This window comes from Ochotona curzoniae, unplaced genomic scaffold (assembly GCF_017591425.1).
Source record: "Ochotona curzoniae isolate NIBS_2020 unplaced genomic scaffold, NIBS_Ocur_1.0 contig_66, whole genome shotgun sequence".
Classification (NCBI taxonomy): Eukaryota; Metazoa; Chordata; class Mammalia; order Lagomorpha; family Ochotonidae; genus Ochotona; species Ochotona curzoniae.
The window spans coordinates 7,641,295-7,657,676 of record NW_024466512.1 but is presented as its reverse complement, the minus strand read 5'-3'; the positions used below and the strand labels follow the sequence as shown (position 1 = coordinate 7,657,676).

Sequence of the window (16,382 nt, the reverse complement as noted above, 5' to 3'; positions counted from 1 at the left end):
AGAGGCCGCCCACTGGCGGGGGAGCTGCGAAGCGCGCAGGGAGGGCGGCGGCCGTGGGGCTTCCCCGGTCTCCCCTCCGCCGGTGGCGGGCAGCTGGACGCTAGGGAGCGAGGAGTCCCCAAGGCATCCCGGCTCGCTGCAGTGCGCGGAGCAGGGGCCCGAAGCGGGGGTCCCGGAGCCACGGCTCCCGAGCCTGGCCATTTGGGCTGAGCCCTCCCCGCCGCCCGCCCCCGCCCGGCGCCCGCCTCCCGCCCCCGCCCGCGGCCTGGACGCGCCTCCCTCGCCGCCCGGGGTCTGGCGAGCCGGCGCTGGCCGAGCTGCGGGAGCCGCCGAGAGCACCAGCCGCCGCGGGAGCCGCTCCGGACGCACCATGCGGGAGCTGGCCATCGAGATCGGGGTGCGAGCCCTGCTCTTCGGGGTCTTCGTGTAAGTAGCCGGAGCCGCGGGCGGGGCGCCCCGGTGACCGAACCCCTCTGCGCCCCAACTTTGTTCAGCGCCGCCGCGTCCCGTCTGGGGGCCTGGGTCCCCTCTCCTGCGGGTGTCCGCGATGTGTCCTCCGGGAATCCGAGAGATCTTCCCCTTCGCCTTTCGGGGACCCTGGGCTCGAAGCGACCCGCGTGCTTAGGGGCTAAAACCTGCTCTGGTCGCCGCCGCAGCTCCGGAGCGCGGGTCCAGTCGCAGCCGGGAGGGGGCTTCGGGGCTGCTCCCCTGGACCGGGACGCGCCCTGGCCCGTGACCCGCCAAGTTCCCGGCCCGGGCAGCTTTGCGGGGCAGGCGGTGGCAACCTTTGCTCCAGGCTGCATTTCGTGGCGTCCCTGCGGGTGCCCAGGCTGGGCGCGACTCTTTCCCGGAGTCCCGCGCCTCATCTCGTGGGAAGGCGTTTGGGGTCTTCCTCCCGTGGGAAAACTGTTGTGGTGGAGACTCGGGCGTCTGGCGCCGCAGCCCGGGTCGGAGCTCCGGTTCGAGTCCGTGTCTGCCTCGGGAGCGGGTGGAGGGAGCCCCGCCACCCTCCCTTTACTCACCAACCCAGGGCGGTCGTGAAATGCCTCGGGCGCTCTCAGCGCGGGCACCTGGAATCAGCGGTTTTGGAAAAGAGGCGGCCAACTGGCTCCGGTAATGGGGAGCTATCACCTCCCTTACAGAAAGCAGCCCGGAACGGCAGTCAGACCCACCCCGCAGTCCTCTGGCGCCCAGCCGGCCCTCGTTCCTTGGTAAGTGGGACCGGAGCTCTGTCCCCTTCGCCCGAGACTGCTCTGACACATTTTAAAGAGGAAAGTTGCCTTAACTTTTTGGCTTTGTCTGTCTACGCAGAACCAGAGACTCTCCCGCTCCTCCCCCCCCCCCCCAAGGATTTTTTTTCCCTCCGGTCCTCGCTCCTCCGCGGCAGGTGTGCAGTGTCAAAGCTTATCTCAGTTGCCTGCCATCCAGGCATGCATGTGGGAAGAATGCCCTTTCTTACATGTTTTTCTTCCCTAGAGATTGCATTCCTCCTGGTTACTTATTTCGGGGAAGGCGGGAAGTGAGTCCCTCCAGATGCGGGCCCCCTCTCCCGCCCTGGGGCTGAACACTGGTTTCCTTCACCAGGAGCCCGAGTGGGACGTGTAGGGCGTCTTGGTTCATCTGGAAAGGGAGAGGGCCACTCCTGCTCTCCCCCTGTGCGTCTACCTTTGGGATATTCCCCAGCGTTGGCGTTGGCTGGGTGCCCAGGTCCGGTCAGAGAAGCCCAAAGCCCATGACATTATTTGTGAGAGTGCTCAGTGCACAGGTGTCCCGGGCCTGAGTGAAAAATGCTGGAATAAGGCAAGTGGGCGCACAGGGTCTGTGGTTGCTTTGCGGCTGGGGATTTAATGGTGTGTACATGTATGTGCAACTACATGCTTTCAAATACTTCCCGCCAGCCCATCCAAATATGTGTGAGATGTTTACACATAGGCAGTGGCCTGTGCGGTGAATCTAAGAACTTGGTACCCACTGTTCCTATGCTTTTGGCCTTGGCCAAGGATGTTATATAAAATCTAGATGGATCCTTCACATTTCCCCCCCACCTCCAAAGTTTTTGTTAATGAAGAATCGCTGTCCTTGTCCTCGTGGGGCAGGCCTGGGCATCTATGGCAGTTTTGAACTATTCCTGGGTTTCCTATCAGCCTGGACATGTTAGCCCTGTTTAGACTGGCTTTGGGGTTGGCTTGAGTCTCCCCAGGAAGGGGTCTCAGCTGCCCAGAGGCTGTGATCAGCAGGTACACAGCAACTTCCGGAGGTCAGCCAGGAGTGTACGGGGACAGATGAACCTTTGTTTTCTGTGAAGCGCTTCTGGCGCCTTGGCAGAGGCTGGCTGGGGCAAGTTAGATTCTTCCATTCAGTAGTACTGGTGTGATGGGCCAGAGTCAGTGGGTCTCACCCACCTGTGGCTACACGTGACTGCACCTGGCCTGCGGGCTCCCAGTGTTCCCACTGCTCCGTGAGCTCCCACGTCAGAGCTCATGAACTGGGTCCTGCACTCGGGGAGAGCAAGCATGTGAGCTGGCCCATGCTGACGCTTAAGGAGACCAGTTTTCTGTTTGTAGGTCAGGCGTGGTGCTGAGGTTTTGTACAGACAGCTTTCTAGGCAGGTGCTCCCCAGGCAGCCCCTCACAGGTGCTCAGTAAACTCCTTGGGCAGTAAATCAGGTCTGGCTCTGGAAGCGTAATCTGATAGGAAACAAATCAGCCTTATGCACTCACCAGTGAAGAACAGTCCAAATGCAATGCGTAGCTACGTTGAAGCTGCACTTAATTATTCTCAACCTTGTGGTCCTGAGGCTTTGCTGCGGGAAGCTTTATCTCCTGCCGCTGTTAAGGGAGTGTACATTTTCCTCAGATGCCAAGGCTGGAACTGGGTGTTTCTCAGTTGCTTTGGGCTGTGGAGCAGCAGGCCTTTAGACCAAGGACACACCGCTGTTGGGACCAGTGTCGCCACCTGTCACACCTCCCAGTTGCTGAGCACATGCCGCTTGTCAGGCACTAGCAAAGACCATGGCACATGCTGCTGGAGCTAAGGGACAGGCCTACTGATGCGTCTTTATTGCGAGTGAAGAAACGAATAGTGAATGGCCCAACTCACAGGGCTTCTAAGGGCCATTCTGGGATCTCCATCTGGATGCATTAACAGCACCTGGACTCCCAGTCGCCTTCCTTGAGGGAAAATGGCAGCTGGTGCCCAGCAGGCAAGGGCATGCTCTGCGCCACAGGTGAGCCCAAGGCTCACTCTTGTAAGTCTCTTTAGGTGGGTGTTGCTCATTGCCTCCTTTTTACAAAGAACACCACCACTGCTGGAAAGGTGGACTGACTTGCCTGAAGCCACTTAGCCAGCAGGGGGTTCTGCCTGGGTGCCAGCAGACCCTTTGTCCCAGAGTAGCTGCTGACCTGGTGTGCTTCCAGCCTGCAGCAGAAGTGACCACATCCCAGAGGCGCTCTGGTGTCACCTCTTCTCTCCTAGGAAGTAAGTGCCTGTCTGCAGAGTCCTGTGTGGGAGCCAGTGCCACTCTAGCTCTAAGGTGAAATTTTAGGATGACACCTCCAAGGTGGAGGAGTGGCAGTGGTGGCCCATGCCAGGCTGTGAGGATATAGGTGGTGGGCACATTGCTGGTGAGACACTCAGTGGTAGTGAAGGACAAGTGGCACCTTGCTTTCTCCCGTTGACCATTGTCACCATCCACTGGCACATCAGCTGGTCAGAAAGCCTCTCACTTGAGGACCTTGGGAAAACCATGATCTTCAGCTGCTGGATGTGGAGCCAGGTGGTCTGCCTGCATCGCTTGTCAGCTAGCCTTCCCTGAGAGCCTCCATCCCTGCTCCTTCCCGTCCTCCAACCTCCTCTTAGGATGCCAGGACACTCAGCCCTGTTGGCCTCACCAAGGTCCAGTGTGGCATCCTGCTTTGAGATCTTCCTGTGTAGGAGAACCATGCTGGGTGCTGGCGAGGAGAGAAGGCATGCGAGGCAGGCTCCAGGGATCTCACAGTTAGCCGAGCAAGCCTGCAACGGACCACTGCTGGCTCGTGACACCTCATGCAGTCACTGGTGTCAAAACACACAACAGTTCTGATTTACCAAGTGTCCGGTTGACAGACCCTGCTTTGACGTCACCTGGGTGTCTGCACATGTGGTGGTTATTTCCTGTTTCATTACTACACTTATTCAGAGGAATTCCATCAAAACCTGGAGAAATATGACTAAGGTTATTTGCTGAGGGCATTGGACGGCAACTTGATTTTTGAAATACTGACAGCCACAGACCCATCTGCTGTCATTCCCCTTAAGAGTGTAGACTAGATTTCTGGGCTACCTAGAATGAGCAGGGGTAGTGAATCCAGAGCTGGTGACTCAACAGGAGCCTTAAATGCCAGGCGTGCCAACGAGGACAGACCATGGGGGCATCAGATCCATGAACAGCCCAACTTACAGAGGTTGGAAAGACTTGGGGTCACTGGGTGGGGACGAGATCAGCAGGTGTGACTTCAGGCAGTGGGAGATGATGCAGACTGGGGGAGCCTGGTACAACAAGGTGAAGGTGACAGTGTCCTGTCTCTGTGAGTATTTCCCTAGTGGCCCTAACTGGGGAGCTCCCACCCTTGCCCAGTGGTGGGATGGGACATGTCCTTGGCAGGTGGACAGTGCTCACTTTAGTGCTTGGTCATGGTGCCCTACCTCACTGATCTCTGGGCCTGGGCCTTGGCTCAGCCCTGTGGTAGTCAGTCCTTACCATAGCCAGCTGCTGTGTGAACTGGTACCCTCCAGGGTTGGGTTGGTTGGGGATTGTTTTCCCCCATTCCTCACCGGGCCTTGGCACATATGTGGTGATGCTCCTGACTCCGTTCCTGGTTGTCATGTTTGTGAGCATGCTGCCTCAGTGTGGAACATAGCTGTTTACAGGGCTGACTGCTGCCCGCCTGTGTCGGAATTGCCTGGGACTTGGTTTGGGCTTAACAGAATCGCATAGACAAGGGAGCTCCTGGGAACTCTGTGTTGATCAGGTGTCCCTTCTGTCCAGCAGCTCTGGGCACCCCTGTAGTGCAGTCCATAGTAACTCAAGGGTCTCTTGGCCTTCTCTTCTCCTGGCATACAGGAGACCTACCCTCCTGCCTTTGAGTGGGGCCATGGGACAAGCCTTGTGCTAAGTGGGATTTGGGGTTTGTTTGCTGCTGTGGTGTTTGTCTCACACCCCTCAGGAACAAGCTTTACCCGAGTGCTTTGAGGCACAGTGGTGTTACTGGAGCCCTAACCAGCTCTGTGTGGGTTTTGATTCTGCCACTTGCTTACACGTTGCTTCCTATCTCTGAACCTCAGTTTCTTCGTGTGGGAAATGGAGATGATGCTTCCATGGATTTGGTTAGATAAGGAGCTTCACATGCCACTTGTACATAGAAGAAAGGTTAGATGGTGTCTCCCTGTTCTCGTTAAGCCCTTTAATACAGGTGGTGTCAAGAATGGCCATATAGCAGAGTGGTTACAGTCCTGGCCTCAGTTTGCCTGGGCTTGAGTCCTGGTTTTGTCCATCATTATCCATACGTGTCTTGCTTTCCCCATGTTGAAGGAGGCAGTGTTCAGCTCTGTGTGTACTCATTGTCAGGTTGCTCTTCAGAGGGACCCACCAGGTCCACCAGTAAGGAACATGATAGACAGATCATGGCATGCTTAACTCACTATACTGTGCATTTCATATAGTAAAGTATTTTAAATATCTAAAAAACAGGGCCCGGCGCGATAGTATAATGGTTAAGGTCCTCACCTTGAACGCGCCGGAATCCCATATGGGCACCGGTTCTAACCCCGGCAGCTCCACTTCCTCCCATCCAGCTCCCTGTTTGTGGCCTGGGAAAGCAGTCAAGGACAGCCCAAAGCCTTGGGACCCTGCACCCGTGTGGGAAACCTAGAAAGAAGTTCCTGGCTTCTGGCTTTGGATCGGCACAGCACTGGCCATTGTGGCCACTTGGGGAGTGAATCATCAGACGGAAGATCCTCCTCTCTGTCTCTCCTCCTCTCTGTACATCTGCCTTTCCAATAAAATAAATCTTTAAAAAATCTAGAAAATAATTTTAGATATTAAAACATTTAAATATTATAAAATGTTGAATATAATAATTCTCTATGCTGTGATGTACTATAGGATTTCTGAAAAAGGGTGAAGTCCTGTAAGTATATCCCACATTGTTCCTTTCAAGCCCCGAAGATGAGGTGCATCATTGTCCATGGCTCATTCAGTGAGCAAGAGGTCAGGGGCTGACTGGTGGGGCGCATGTGCGAGTATCAGCCCCGTAGTTTCCCAGTGTTAACTTTAATTGCTGGGTCATTATAGCAAGTCCCCCTTGGACTTGGCAGAGTGGTCAGTGCAGCTGCGTTAGGTAACACGTATGGCAAATGCTGTGGCTCGTGGCTCACCTTGTGATGCAATTCAGCTAACAGCCACGGCCAAGGCTCTTCTCATTAGGAACTCCTTGTGCCCCTTCAGTGCAGTCTGGATTGAGTGTGCCAGGGCAATGTCTCTGGCTGGCCCTGGGAAGTCTTTTGTTTTGCAGCTTGATAAGTGGTGCATCCTTCTATTTGACATATTATTGGCCACTTTAAAATGATTTGGCTGTCCACAGAATTCTGAAAAGGGATGCTTTCCCACAGGGAGACGAATGACCATGGTAGGACAAAGGGGGTTGTTGTCTGGGATACGGTTATCTTAGTTCTAAAGGCTTCCTTTTAGGATGCACTCAAGGCTTGAAAGGTATCTGCCTAACACTGGGTCGTTAAAAAATATCAGGCATGCATTTGATGTCATGGTGAAATTGCCCATACCCCTCATTGGAGTGTTAGGTTCAGGTCTGGCTCCATTCTTGAGTCCAGCTTCCTGCTGACACACTCTGGGAGGCCCCAAGACGGCACAAGCAACTGGCTGTTGGCCACCCTCACAAGAGACCCGAATGGTGTTCATGACTCCTGGCTTCAGCCATGGCCAACTTCCAATAGTGTGTGAATGTGGGAAGTGAGCAGGTGGTTGGAACTTGCTCTCTCTGTCTCCATCTCTCCAGTGGTGAATATGGACTGAGATGTTCTGCTGGAAGGTAAGCAGATTGAAGGGGGATCAGCGAAGTTCCTGGGACAACCCGGAGAGGGCTGTCTCACAGGGTCAGCGTGTGGCTACAAGACGTCATCCCACCGAAGCCCGAGCCGGGGCCGATGCTCAGGGGAGGTGAGGCCGCTTTCCTGCAAGGCCATGCCCGTCAGCCAGTGCTGGTGTCCTCCTTGCTCTGTCAGGTGCTTCTTCAAACACCATGTCAGTGAAGTGTCAGCTGGAGCCATGTGCAGCCACTTGTCTTGGATTGTTTTGACCTACAAAATGGCAAGTTTCATTTAGTCCAACCTAAAAATACCGTGCACAAAGCCAAGTGTGCTATTTGTGTTAGTGCAGCTGCCCGGGGCACCCCCACTTGCTCAGTCCCATTTCCCTCTCTAAAGGTCCGCTCACGACTTCTGCCCCTGGATTCTGTGTTGATGGGAACCATCCTGTGTGACCCTCGGCGTGATTTCTACTTTCCGTGGTTTGGACAGTCATGCGTTCCATCATGGGTGCTGTGGTTGGTTTGTTCCCATTGCTGCAGGGTGTCATCCCCCTGTGGGTGGTGCCCCATCTCTGTTTACTCTTCTTGCTGAAGATACTTCTCTGGGCCATTAGTGGTTTGGGCTGTTGCGCTGATTGCTGATACTGTCTTTCAGTGAACGTATTGCTGATTATCTTTGAGTATATTTGTGAACATGGAAATGCTCCTCCCACATTTTTCAAGAGGCGTTTGACTTTCCCTCATCCAGCTCTGCCACTAAAAGCCATGTCTGCTTTGCATGTTACTCCCGTCCATCTATTGCGCAGCTGTGACGGGCCTCGTCAGTGACGTGGAGACACCCACAGCCGAGTCTCCACTCTGTAGGTGGGCGAGCAGCCGGCATGGCAGACAAGCTTAAATCCGGGTGCTGGTGTACCCTAGCTTCCTCCTCTCTGAAGTGGGGACCCAGTCTTCTCTACCCAGACAGCAGTGAAGAAAATGTTGTGCAGTAGGCGGCAGGTGCCTGCTGCAGTCAGGGGTGTGGCACGTGGCGTTTCCTCTTCCTACTTCTCTTCCTTCCTATCACTGAGTGAGGAGGATAAAGAGTGATACTGCTTTCAGCTCTACACCTTGAAGTAGGATTTAGGGAATTTGGGGCATGGCATTCTGGACAATTATCCAAGAAGAAATGAGAAACAGGTTCTTATTGATGTGTAGGTATCTTTTATTTTTATTCACTTGAAAATATTTATTTATTTATTGGAAAGAGTTACAGAGAAAGAGGAAGAAAAAGAGAGAGAGAGAGGTTATGTCTCTGTCCCTCAAATGGCTGCGGTAGCCTGGGCTGGGCCGGGCTGGAGCCAGGTCTGTGCAGCTCCATTCAGCTCTCTCTCATGGATGGCAATGGCCAAAGCACTTGGGCTCTCCTCTGCTGCCGTCCCAGGGGTGTTAGCAGGGAGCTGGGTTGGCAGTGGAGCAGCCAGAACTTGAGCCTCGTATGGGATGCTGGCATTGCAGGCAGCAGCTTACTGCTGTGCCACAGCAGTGCCCACTGTAGATATGTTTTAATGGTTCCCACCTGTGTTTTAAGGAGGAAGGGGCATGAAGGAAGAGTGCTCTCCCACTGTGTGCCAGCCTTGTTCTGGGCCCTAGTCACATGCTGGTCACTTGGATCTTTACAGCTTTTAGGAGGTGACATGGCTGTGATTACGGAGCGAGTGGTTAATGCCTCCTCTTTTCAGAGAGCACTTACCAGTCAATAGGAGAAAAGCTCTTTTGTAGAAAGATGGACAATGCATACGGGCAGGGAAGGGCTGAAAGTACAAGGAAGACACCTTTCAACAGGTGATTTCTGCAGAGGTTCCAGACTGCGTCTGAAAACAACTCCGTGACATTGAGGTGTGACTTTTAATGTGCTACCGTTAAAAAGCACATACCATTAAAAGTGATAGGTAATTATTGACTTGGCAAGATTTCTGTAAATGTGTGTTGATGAGTGAGCAAAGCAGACAGCAGAAGTTGCCTGATGCTGTCTTCGTGTGTTAATGTGATACAACTGAGCTCTTATGTAGGCAGGAAAAAGCCCTGGAAAGACACATCGGGATCTTAATGGTGGCTATTTCAGGCTGTTGGGCTTGTGCAGAGTTTGATTTTTTTTATTTATTGTGTAAACTGTGTTATAGTAAATGTTTATTATTTTCCCACAATCAGGAAAATCAATACAGATGTTTCCTATTATGGGAAAAAGGAAGAGGACCAAAAAATCGCTTTAGCTGGCGCACTGGATGGTTCTACTGGGATTGTATTGAAGTAGTTTATGGTGGGAGTGGGTGGAAAGTCATTTAAGTAAAAAGATGGGGGCTGACGCTGTGGTTCAACAGGTCAGTCCTGCATCTTCAAGCTCTGGTATCCCATGTAGGCACTGGTTTATGTCCTGGCTGCCCCACTTCTGATCCAGCTCCACTGTGCCCATGTGGAAGACCCTGAAGAGGCTTCTGACTCCTGACTTCAGACAGGCTCTGCTCCAGCCATTGCAGTCATTTGGGAAGTTAACCAGTGGATGGGAGATATTTTTTCTCTCTCTCCTTCTTTCTGTAAATCTGATTTCAGTAAAAATATTTTTTTTTTTTAAGGAGCATAAAGATGGACACTCTTTGCCCATAAAGATGGGCAAGTTTGTGTTGAAACAGGTGTCAGAGGCTGTCCAGGCAAGTGAGGGTAGGCCCGACCCTTTTGGAAAGCATCAATGCAGGGCACCGAGCTCCTGGTTTGAGCCCTGCTCTTTGACCTTTGAAAATGAATATTGAGTCACTGACTGAGAAGGTGTAAAAATCTTGCATATAAATATTTTCATCACTATTTTCCCTGCAGTGCACGGGGAGTATGTTCTCAAAGGAAAGGAAAGCTGAGATGTCAGTATTTGTAGGTGGTTTGGTGAATTGCTGACTGGAGATCATGAAGAAGCATGGTGGGCTTTTATGATGTAATAGTTATGGGGAAAAACATGATTCAAAAATGTGTCTCAGGGATGGGCGTTGTAGCAGCAGGCTAGGCCGTTCTTGGGATGCACACATCCTTTATTGGAGCCCCTGGTGTTTGTTCATCCTAGCTACTCCAAACTTGCAATCCAGCGCCCTGCCAGTGTGCCTGGAAGGCGGTGAGTAATGGTGCACAAGTTGATTTCTTGCTGCCCATGTGGGAGATCCTGATGGGATTCCTGATTCCTTGCTGTTGTGGGTGTCAAACCAAGGGATGGGAGATTCTCATTCAATTCTCTCTCACTTTCTCTGTCTCTCTCTCTCACACACTCTCACACTCTTTCAAATAAATAAATCTTTACAGAATTACAACTATTTCAAGTATATGTAATTTGACTAAATAGTAGAAAGAATCACAGCGAGATGAATGTGAGGGAATGAATGTATTTCCACTCACACAATTTTTAAATAAACCAAAAAAGAGCTGTTGAAGTTAAAACAAGCAAAAAGCTTAAGGCTCCTTGAACTCTTTCACCTCTCCACCAATTTAATTCCCTTTAATTAAAAAAGTGATTATTAATTTATTATTTAATTTTAATTATTTATATTCAGTACAATTATTTTTAAAATACATATGTATAAAACACTGGAAAAACATCCTCTAGTTTAAATTTCTCTGCTTAATACATCTTGAAGGTATTTTCTATCTGCTGCTATATTTTGTAATTTTTTATGTGATATTACATTCCACTAAGCTGTTCATGTGATTTTATGAAATTTTTATTTTTTGCTATGACAAACTACATTGCATTTTTATATGCATTATCATGCGCCTGGCCAAGTGTTGCTCTGCGGTGGTTAGTTTTCAGGCCAGGGTTCTCATATGTTTTAAATTCAGATGGACATCGCCAGATTGTCTACCAGTGGCCATGTCTCCAGTGTGTGTGTGATGGTGTATGTGTTTTCACACCTGCTTCTTCGTGCCGTGTGATAATGGTTTGCATTCTTGCCACGGGTGGGCCTGTGCCATTTATTTTGCTTTCATCCCTGTGTGTCTCCTGTTGAGTATCCTTTCACTTGCACATGGGAAGGTTGTATTTCTTCAGTGATATGTCTGTCTCTGCCCTTTTTCCATGCTTTATTGGATCTCTGAATTGGTCTTACTGCGTGGGAGTGCTTTGTGACTTACGGGTACTCTTCCTTCATATATTGCAAGTGTTTTCCTCATGGCTATAGTTGATTGGTGAGTATCTTTGTGCATTCTATGATGATGTTCAGGTTTTATTTCTAAAAATGTTTATTGTCTAGTTGAAAGGTAGAGGATAAGGAGAGAAAGAAGAGAATAGAATTCATCTGCAGGTTCACTCCTCAAGTTCTTACCGTCATTAGGACTTGATGGAGATTGGGCTGGGATAGGCCAATGCTGGAAACGCAATCCAGGCCTCCCACCTGGGCGGTAGGAGCTCAGTTCTTTGAGCCATCACTGCTGCTCCTGCATTAGCAGGAAGCTGAAGTCAGGAGCTGGAGTTGGTACTAAATCCAGGTGCTGCGACAGGGAACACAGCTGAATGCCTAACTTCTGAGCTAAATGCCCACCCCTAGTTTTAATTTTATACAATTAAATCTATCAGTCTTTTTTCTTCTAATGATTTCAAATCTTCAATCCTATTGTAAAGTTTCTTCTTCTCTGAAACAGAAATATTTTGTATTGTTTGCTATTTTATATACTGCCATTCTTTAATCATTTTAATTCCTTGATGCATTGGTTGCTTTTGACTTGTGGTGTGAGGTAAGGGGTTGACTGCCATGCCTCTGTGTGCTTTGTCAGCTGTGAGATAGATCTTTGGTTTTTTCACTAACATCTTTGGTAGGTAAATATTTCCATCTGTGGGGTTTGTGGTTGAAATCTTTTCTGAACCTATTTGCCTCCTGACTTAATTCACATATTAATTATTATAGTTTTATATTTATTCATATCTCTGCAAGGGACCCTTTGCCAAGTATCCATGACAAGGGATTAAGCCTGCCAGCTCTGGAGCTGTGATGCCCATGTTCTGAGCCCAAATCTGCTACTGGCCAGTGGTATGAACTTGGGCCGGTTCCCTGGGTCTGTGTGTTTGCCACCTGGGCTTTAGCATGGATAATGGCAGTACTGAGGCAGTTTTTTTGTGTTGGGACTAGAGATTAGAACATATGAAAATTCTTGTGTTCTAGAATTAGCTAAGATTTTCTGTGTGGCCACGCACAGTCACTTTTCTGTAAATTTATGTAGCTTGAGCATAATGAATAGTTTCTGTTTGTTGGATACAGAATTCTAAATATAGCAAGAGAAGTTAGCTGCGCTATTCAAATCTTTTTAACCTTTTTAAAAATGGGCTCTTTTTAATTTGAAGTTATGATATTTCTGTCAAACTAGGATAATTAAAGCCTTTGCATTTCTTAATAATTTGTTTTTGCTAATATTTCATGTTATTAATGCCAGTATAGTTTGTGTTTTGTTTTTGTGATGCTTTTTTTGTGTGTGTGCTTTTTCCCCTGAATGGGTCCTCCAAAAAACAAGTGCTAGAAATTTAGTCTGCAGTGCCACCATGCTGGAAGGTGGTGTTGAACAAGGGTTGGTTAGGTCCTGAGGGCTCTGTACTCATGAACAAATGGAAACTAGTCGTGAAGAACTCAGAGCTGCAAGTTCAGTCCCTGCCCTCCCATTTTCTGCTTCCACAGTGGGATCATGAAGCACAAAACCCTCACCAATTGTGGGTCCTTCTATATTGGGCTTCTTACACCACCGCAATTACAAGAAATACATTTTGGGTCTTTATAAATGACCCAGTCTTGGGATTCTGTGATAGTAGCCACAGTGGACTAGGTATCCCCTCTGCCATGGTTGTTGGTTTTAGTTGGATAGGGCACATTTTCTTTGCCACCCTCCTTTGTCTCCTGTAAATGATTTGGATGCTATATATTTCTGGCTAATGTTTTCAAAATGTTAAGTTTTCCTATTGAATTGAATCTCCTAGCATTGTGAGTTTTCCATTTTTGTTAATGTTTCTTGTCTTGATGTTTGCCTTGTCTAACACTGATAGATTCTTGTGTTATCTTTTGAGATTAATATCTGCGCAGAATTTTTTTCTTTAAAAATATTTAGTTTGAGAGGGAGAGAGCACATATATATATATATATATATATTCACACGTGTGTATGAATATGTATGCACACATAGATGCATACATAGAGTGAGAGAGCATGCCCCAATTTGCCAGGTCACTTCCCAACTGCCCACATGGCCAATACTGGGCCTTGTTGATGCTAGAACCCAATAACTCAGTCCAGGTCTGCCTGTTTGGTGGCCACAACTATTTAAGCCAACTCACTTGCTTTCTCCTGAAGTATGCATTAGCAGGAAGCTAGAGTCAGAAGTAGAGCCAGGAGTCAAATCCAGGCACTCCACTCTGATGTCCTCTTCATCAGCAGCTTAACTGCTGGGCTGAACACTGCCTTCCCATCCCTTTCTTTCATCCTATCTGTGTTTTTATGTGTGAAGTATGACCCTTGTAAAGAGCAGTTAATTGTATCTTGTATTTTGAGCCATCTGACAGTCTCTGCCATTTAATTGGTGTGGTCAATCCATTTATATTTAATACAATTATCTATTTGGTTTGGATTCAAATCTACCCTTATTTTATATTTTTCTCTTTGTCTCCTTTTCTATCTTCTTTTAAGTAGATGTTTGTATTCCTTTTTTTTTTTTAAGATTTATTTTATTTTCATTGGAAAGGCGGATATACAGAGAGGAGAGACAGAGAGGAAGATCTTCCGTCTGATGATTCACTCCCCAAGTGAGCGCAACGGCTGATGCTATGCTGATCCGAAGCCAGGAGCCTCTTCCGGGTCTCCCGCGCGGGTGCAGGGTCCCAAAGCTTTGGGCTGTCCTCGACTGCTTTCCCAGGCCACAGGCAGGGAGCTGGATGGGAAGAGGGGCCGCTGGGATTAGAACTGGTGCCCATATGGGATCCCGGGCGTGCAAGGCCAGGACCTTAGCCACTGCGCCACCGCGCCGGGCCCTGTATTCTTTTTAAGTCGTCTACTCTTTAGCCGTGTGAGTACTTCGTTTGAAAGATTCAATAGTTTCTCTGGAGATTATGCTACGCAGTTTTTATTTGTCACCAACTTCCTTGAGTCAGTATTACACCATTTCATGTGCAATGCAAAGATCTTAGGATAGTATATTTTCACTTCTCTCCTCATGCCTCATGCTCCAGTTTTACTAAGTATGATTATACACAAAACATATGTATTGATTTCACCTTATGGAATCAATATATTTTTACAAAAATTAGGATGAAAGGAATATTTGTTGGCATGCCATTCCCAGTGTTTTGTTATTTTTCATGAACATCCTTCAACCTGCAGAACTTCCTTTTGCAGTGTCCTCATTGAGCAGGTGCTGGAGATGAAGTCATTTTTTTTTTTTCTTGGAGTTGTCCATATTTTTCCTTTAGCTTTGAAAGCTGTTTTGGGGTAGAGAGTTTTGCTTTGACAGTCTTCTTGGAGCACTTTGAGGATGTTTTTGTATTGGTGATTGTGATTCTCTTGTTTCAATGGGGGAAATCAGCTACTACGTTGTTGTTGCTTTCCTGAGGTGATATATTTTACCTTGGGCTGATTTTAAGACTTTTGTTTGTTTGTTTTCTGCAGTTGGGCTGTAGTATGTCAAGGTGGGTCCTATTTGATTTCCCCAGGGTTTATTAAGACCTTAGATATATGATTTATCATCTTTCTTATGTTATTTTTCTAGATCTTTCTCCATCGCATTCTTTTGTTTTTCTTCTTCTTGTTGTTAATTACACATCTATGAGAAAATTTGATATTGTTTCACAGATTCTGGATGCTCTGTGCCATTATCCCTTCCCCCCAAATTCCTATTTACTTGTCTTAAATTCCTCAGCATTTCTTTTATTATGTTTTAGTTTTTGCTGTTTTTTTGCTAGTTCTGGTATTTCCCTCTGGTTGTGTTTTAGAGTTCATTTTTGTGTCTCCTTTTCACTATGATCTTTAAACAAGTTTATGGTAGGAGATACATTTTCTGCCCTCCCTCCCATTCTGGTATCAAATGATATCTGGTTCTAATTTATTTTCTGTTGATTTTGAGTCCCATTTTCTGCTTCTTTTGCATGTCTTGTAATTTTTTATTTTATATTTGACATTGTGAACGGAGATTCCAGATTGTTGGTTTCCCCTAAAAGCAGTCTGTTTTTGCATGAAGTTCATTTACTGTTGGGCCATCTTAATCCTGGATACCTTCATTCTAGAGTGTTTGGGAAAGTCCATTTAGATTTTGCCTGTAAGATTAGGTTGTCTCCCTTACTCCTATGCTTCTTGTCCTGTGGTTTGATCCTTCTGAGGTTTCTGTAGAAACGCTAACCTAGAGGATGTCAAGCTGTGTCCCCTGGCACAGAGGCTCTGCTGGACTTGCGAGGCTGTAGCTGTTCCTCCTTACCAAGTGTCTTCGGAGTCTTGCCCTATACACTGTACATTTTGAGTCAGCAAATGATTTGAAGGAAATGTGTATAAAGAATTTTGGGTTTCCCTTGGTGGCAAATTTCCTTTGTAGGAAGTTTTCTTTGTTTTGTTTTCCATGATTTCTCTTTTTAAATTTTTTCCTATTTCAGTTTTGAAACTCTCCAGGGTGGACATGGGTTTGTGTTCATGTATTCTTTCCAGTAATGTTTTGAGAAGAAAGGGTGGCAAAATGTGTAGGTCCACCTGCACATCTTCAACTGTATTAACTCTTTAAAGAGATTTTTTCCCCCAATTTTTTTGGACACACAATTTACCTTTTTCATGTACAAAATCATAGTTCACAAGCGCAACGATGCTTAATTTCACTATGAATATTCCTGTAGCTTTCAGAGTCATCCTTGCGTTTCCAGCTAAAGTTCTGTGTATTTTTTGAAACTCAGAGCTTACTTGTTTGTGATATCTTGTCTGATATGTCAGCTGTGAATTAATGGGTTCAAGACTAATGACATTCTTGTCATTGGTAGCAGTCTCATGTTCATCTTGTTTGTCTTGTTTTTAATGATTGAAATGTTTGGTTCATGGATGTATTGTGCTTTAATGCAGTCTTACAGATGAATGAAAAAAATCTTCAGTTGTGTCATAAGTGAAAGCATTTCAAATATTAATGCCTTTATGTGAATAATACTTATTTATGAAAACTCCTATGAGCAGAGATGCTTTGCTTTGGTTTCTCCTGGCACGAAGTATCCTTTACTGCCTACCCAAAGTCATGCACTTGGGTTGTTTGGCTCCAGAGATGAAGAGGAATGAGGGGAAGAGAAAG

General features: G+C 47.7%; 1 protein-coding gene across 2 annotated transcripts in view; it reads left to right on the top strand.

Annotated features, from left to right (window-relative positions):
• Positions 1–206: 206 nt before the first annotated feature.
• Positions 207–16,382, top strand: part of PLPP4 (phospholipid phosphatase 4) — a 110,835-nt gene continuing 94,659 nt past the window's right edge. The window contains exon 1 of one of the 2 annotated variants that reach the window (XM_040991759.1): positions 207–426. In XM_040991759.1, the coding sequence (XP_040847693.1) occupies positions 371–426 (56 nt within the window). In that variant the 5' untranslated portion in view covers positions 207–370. The remainder of the gene's footprint in view (positions 427–16,382) is intronic. The other variant, XM_040991760.1, reaches the window with a different exon arrangement.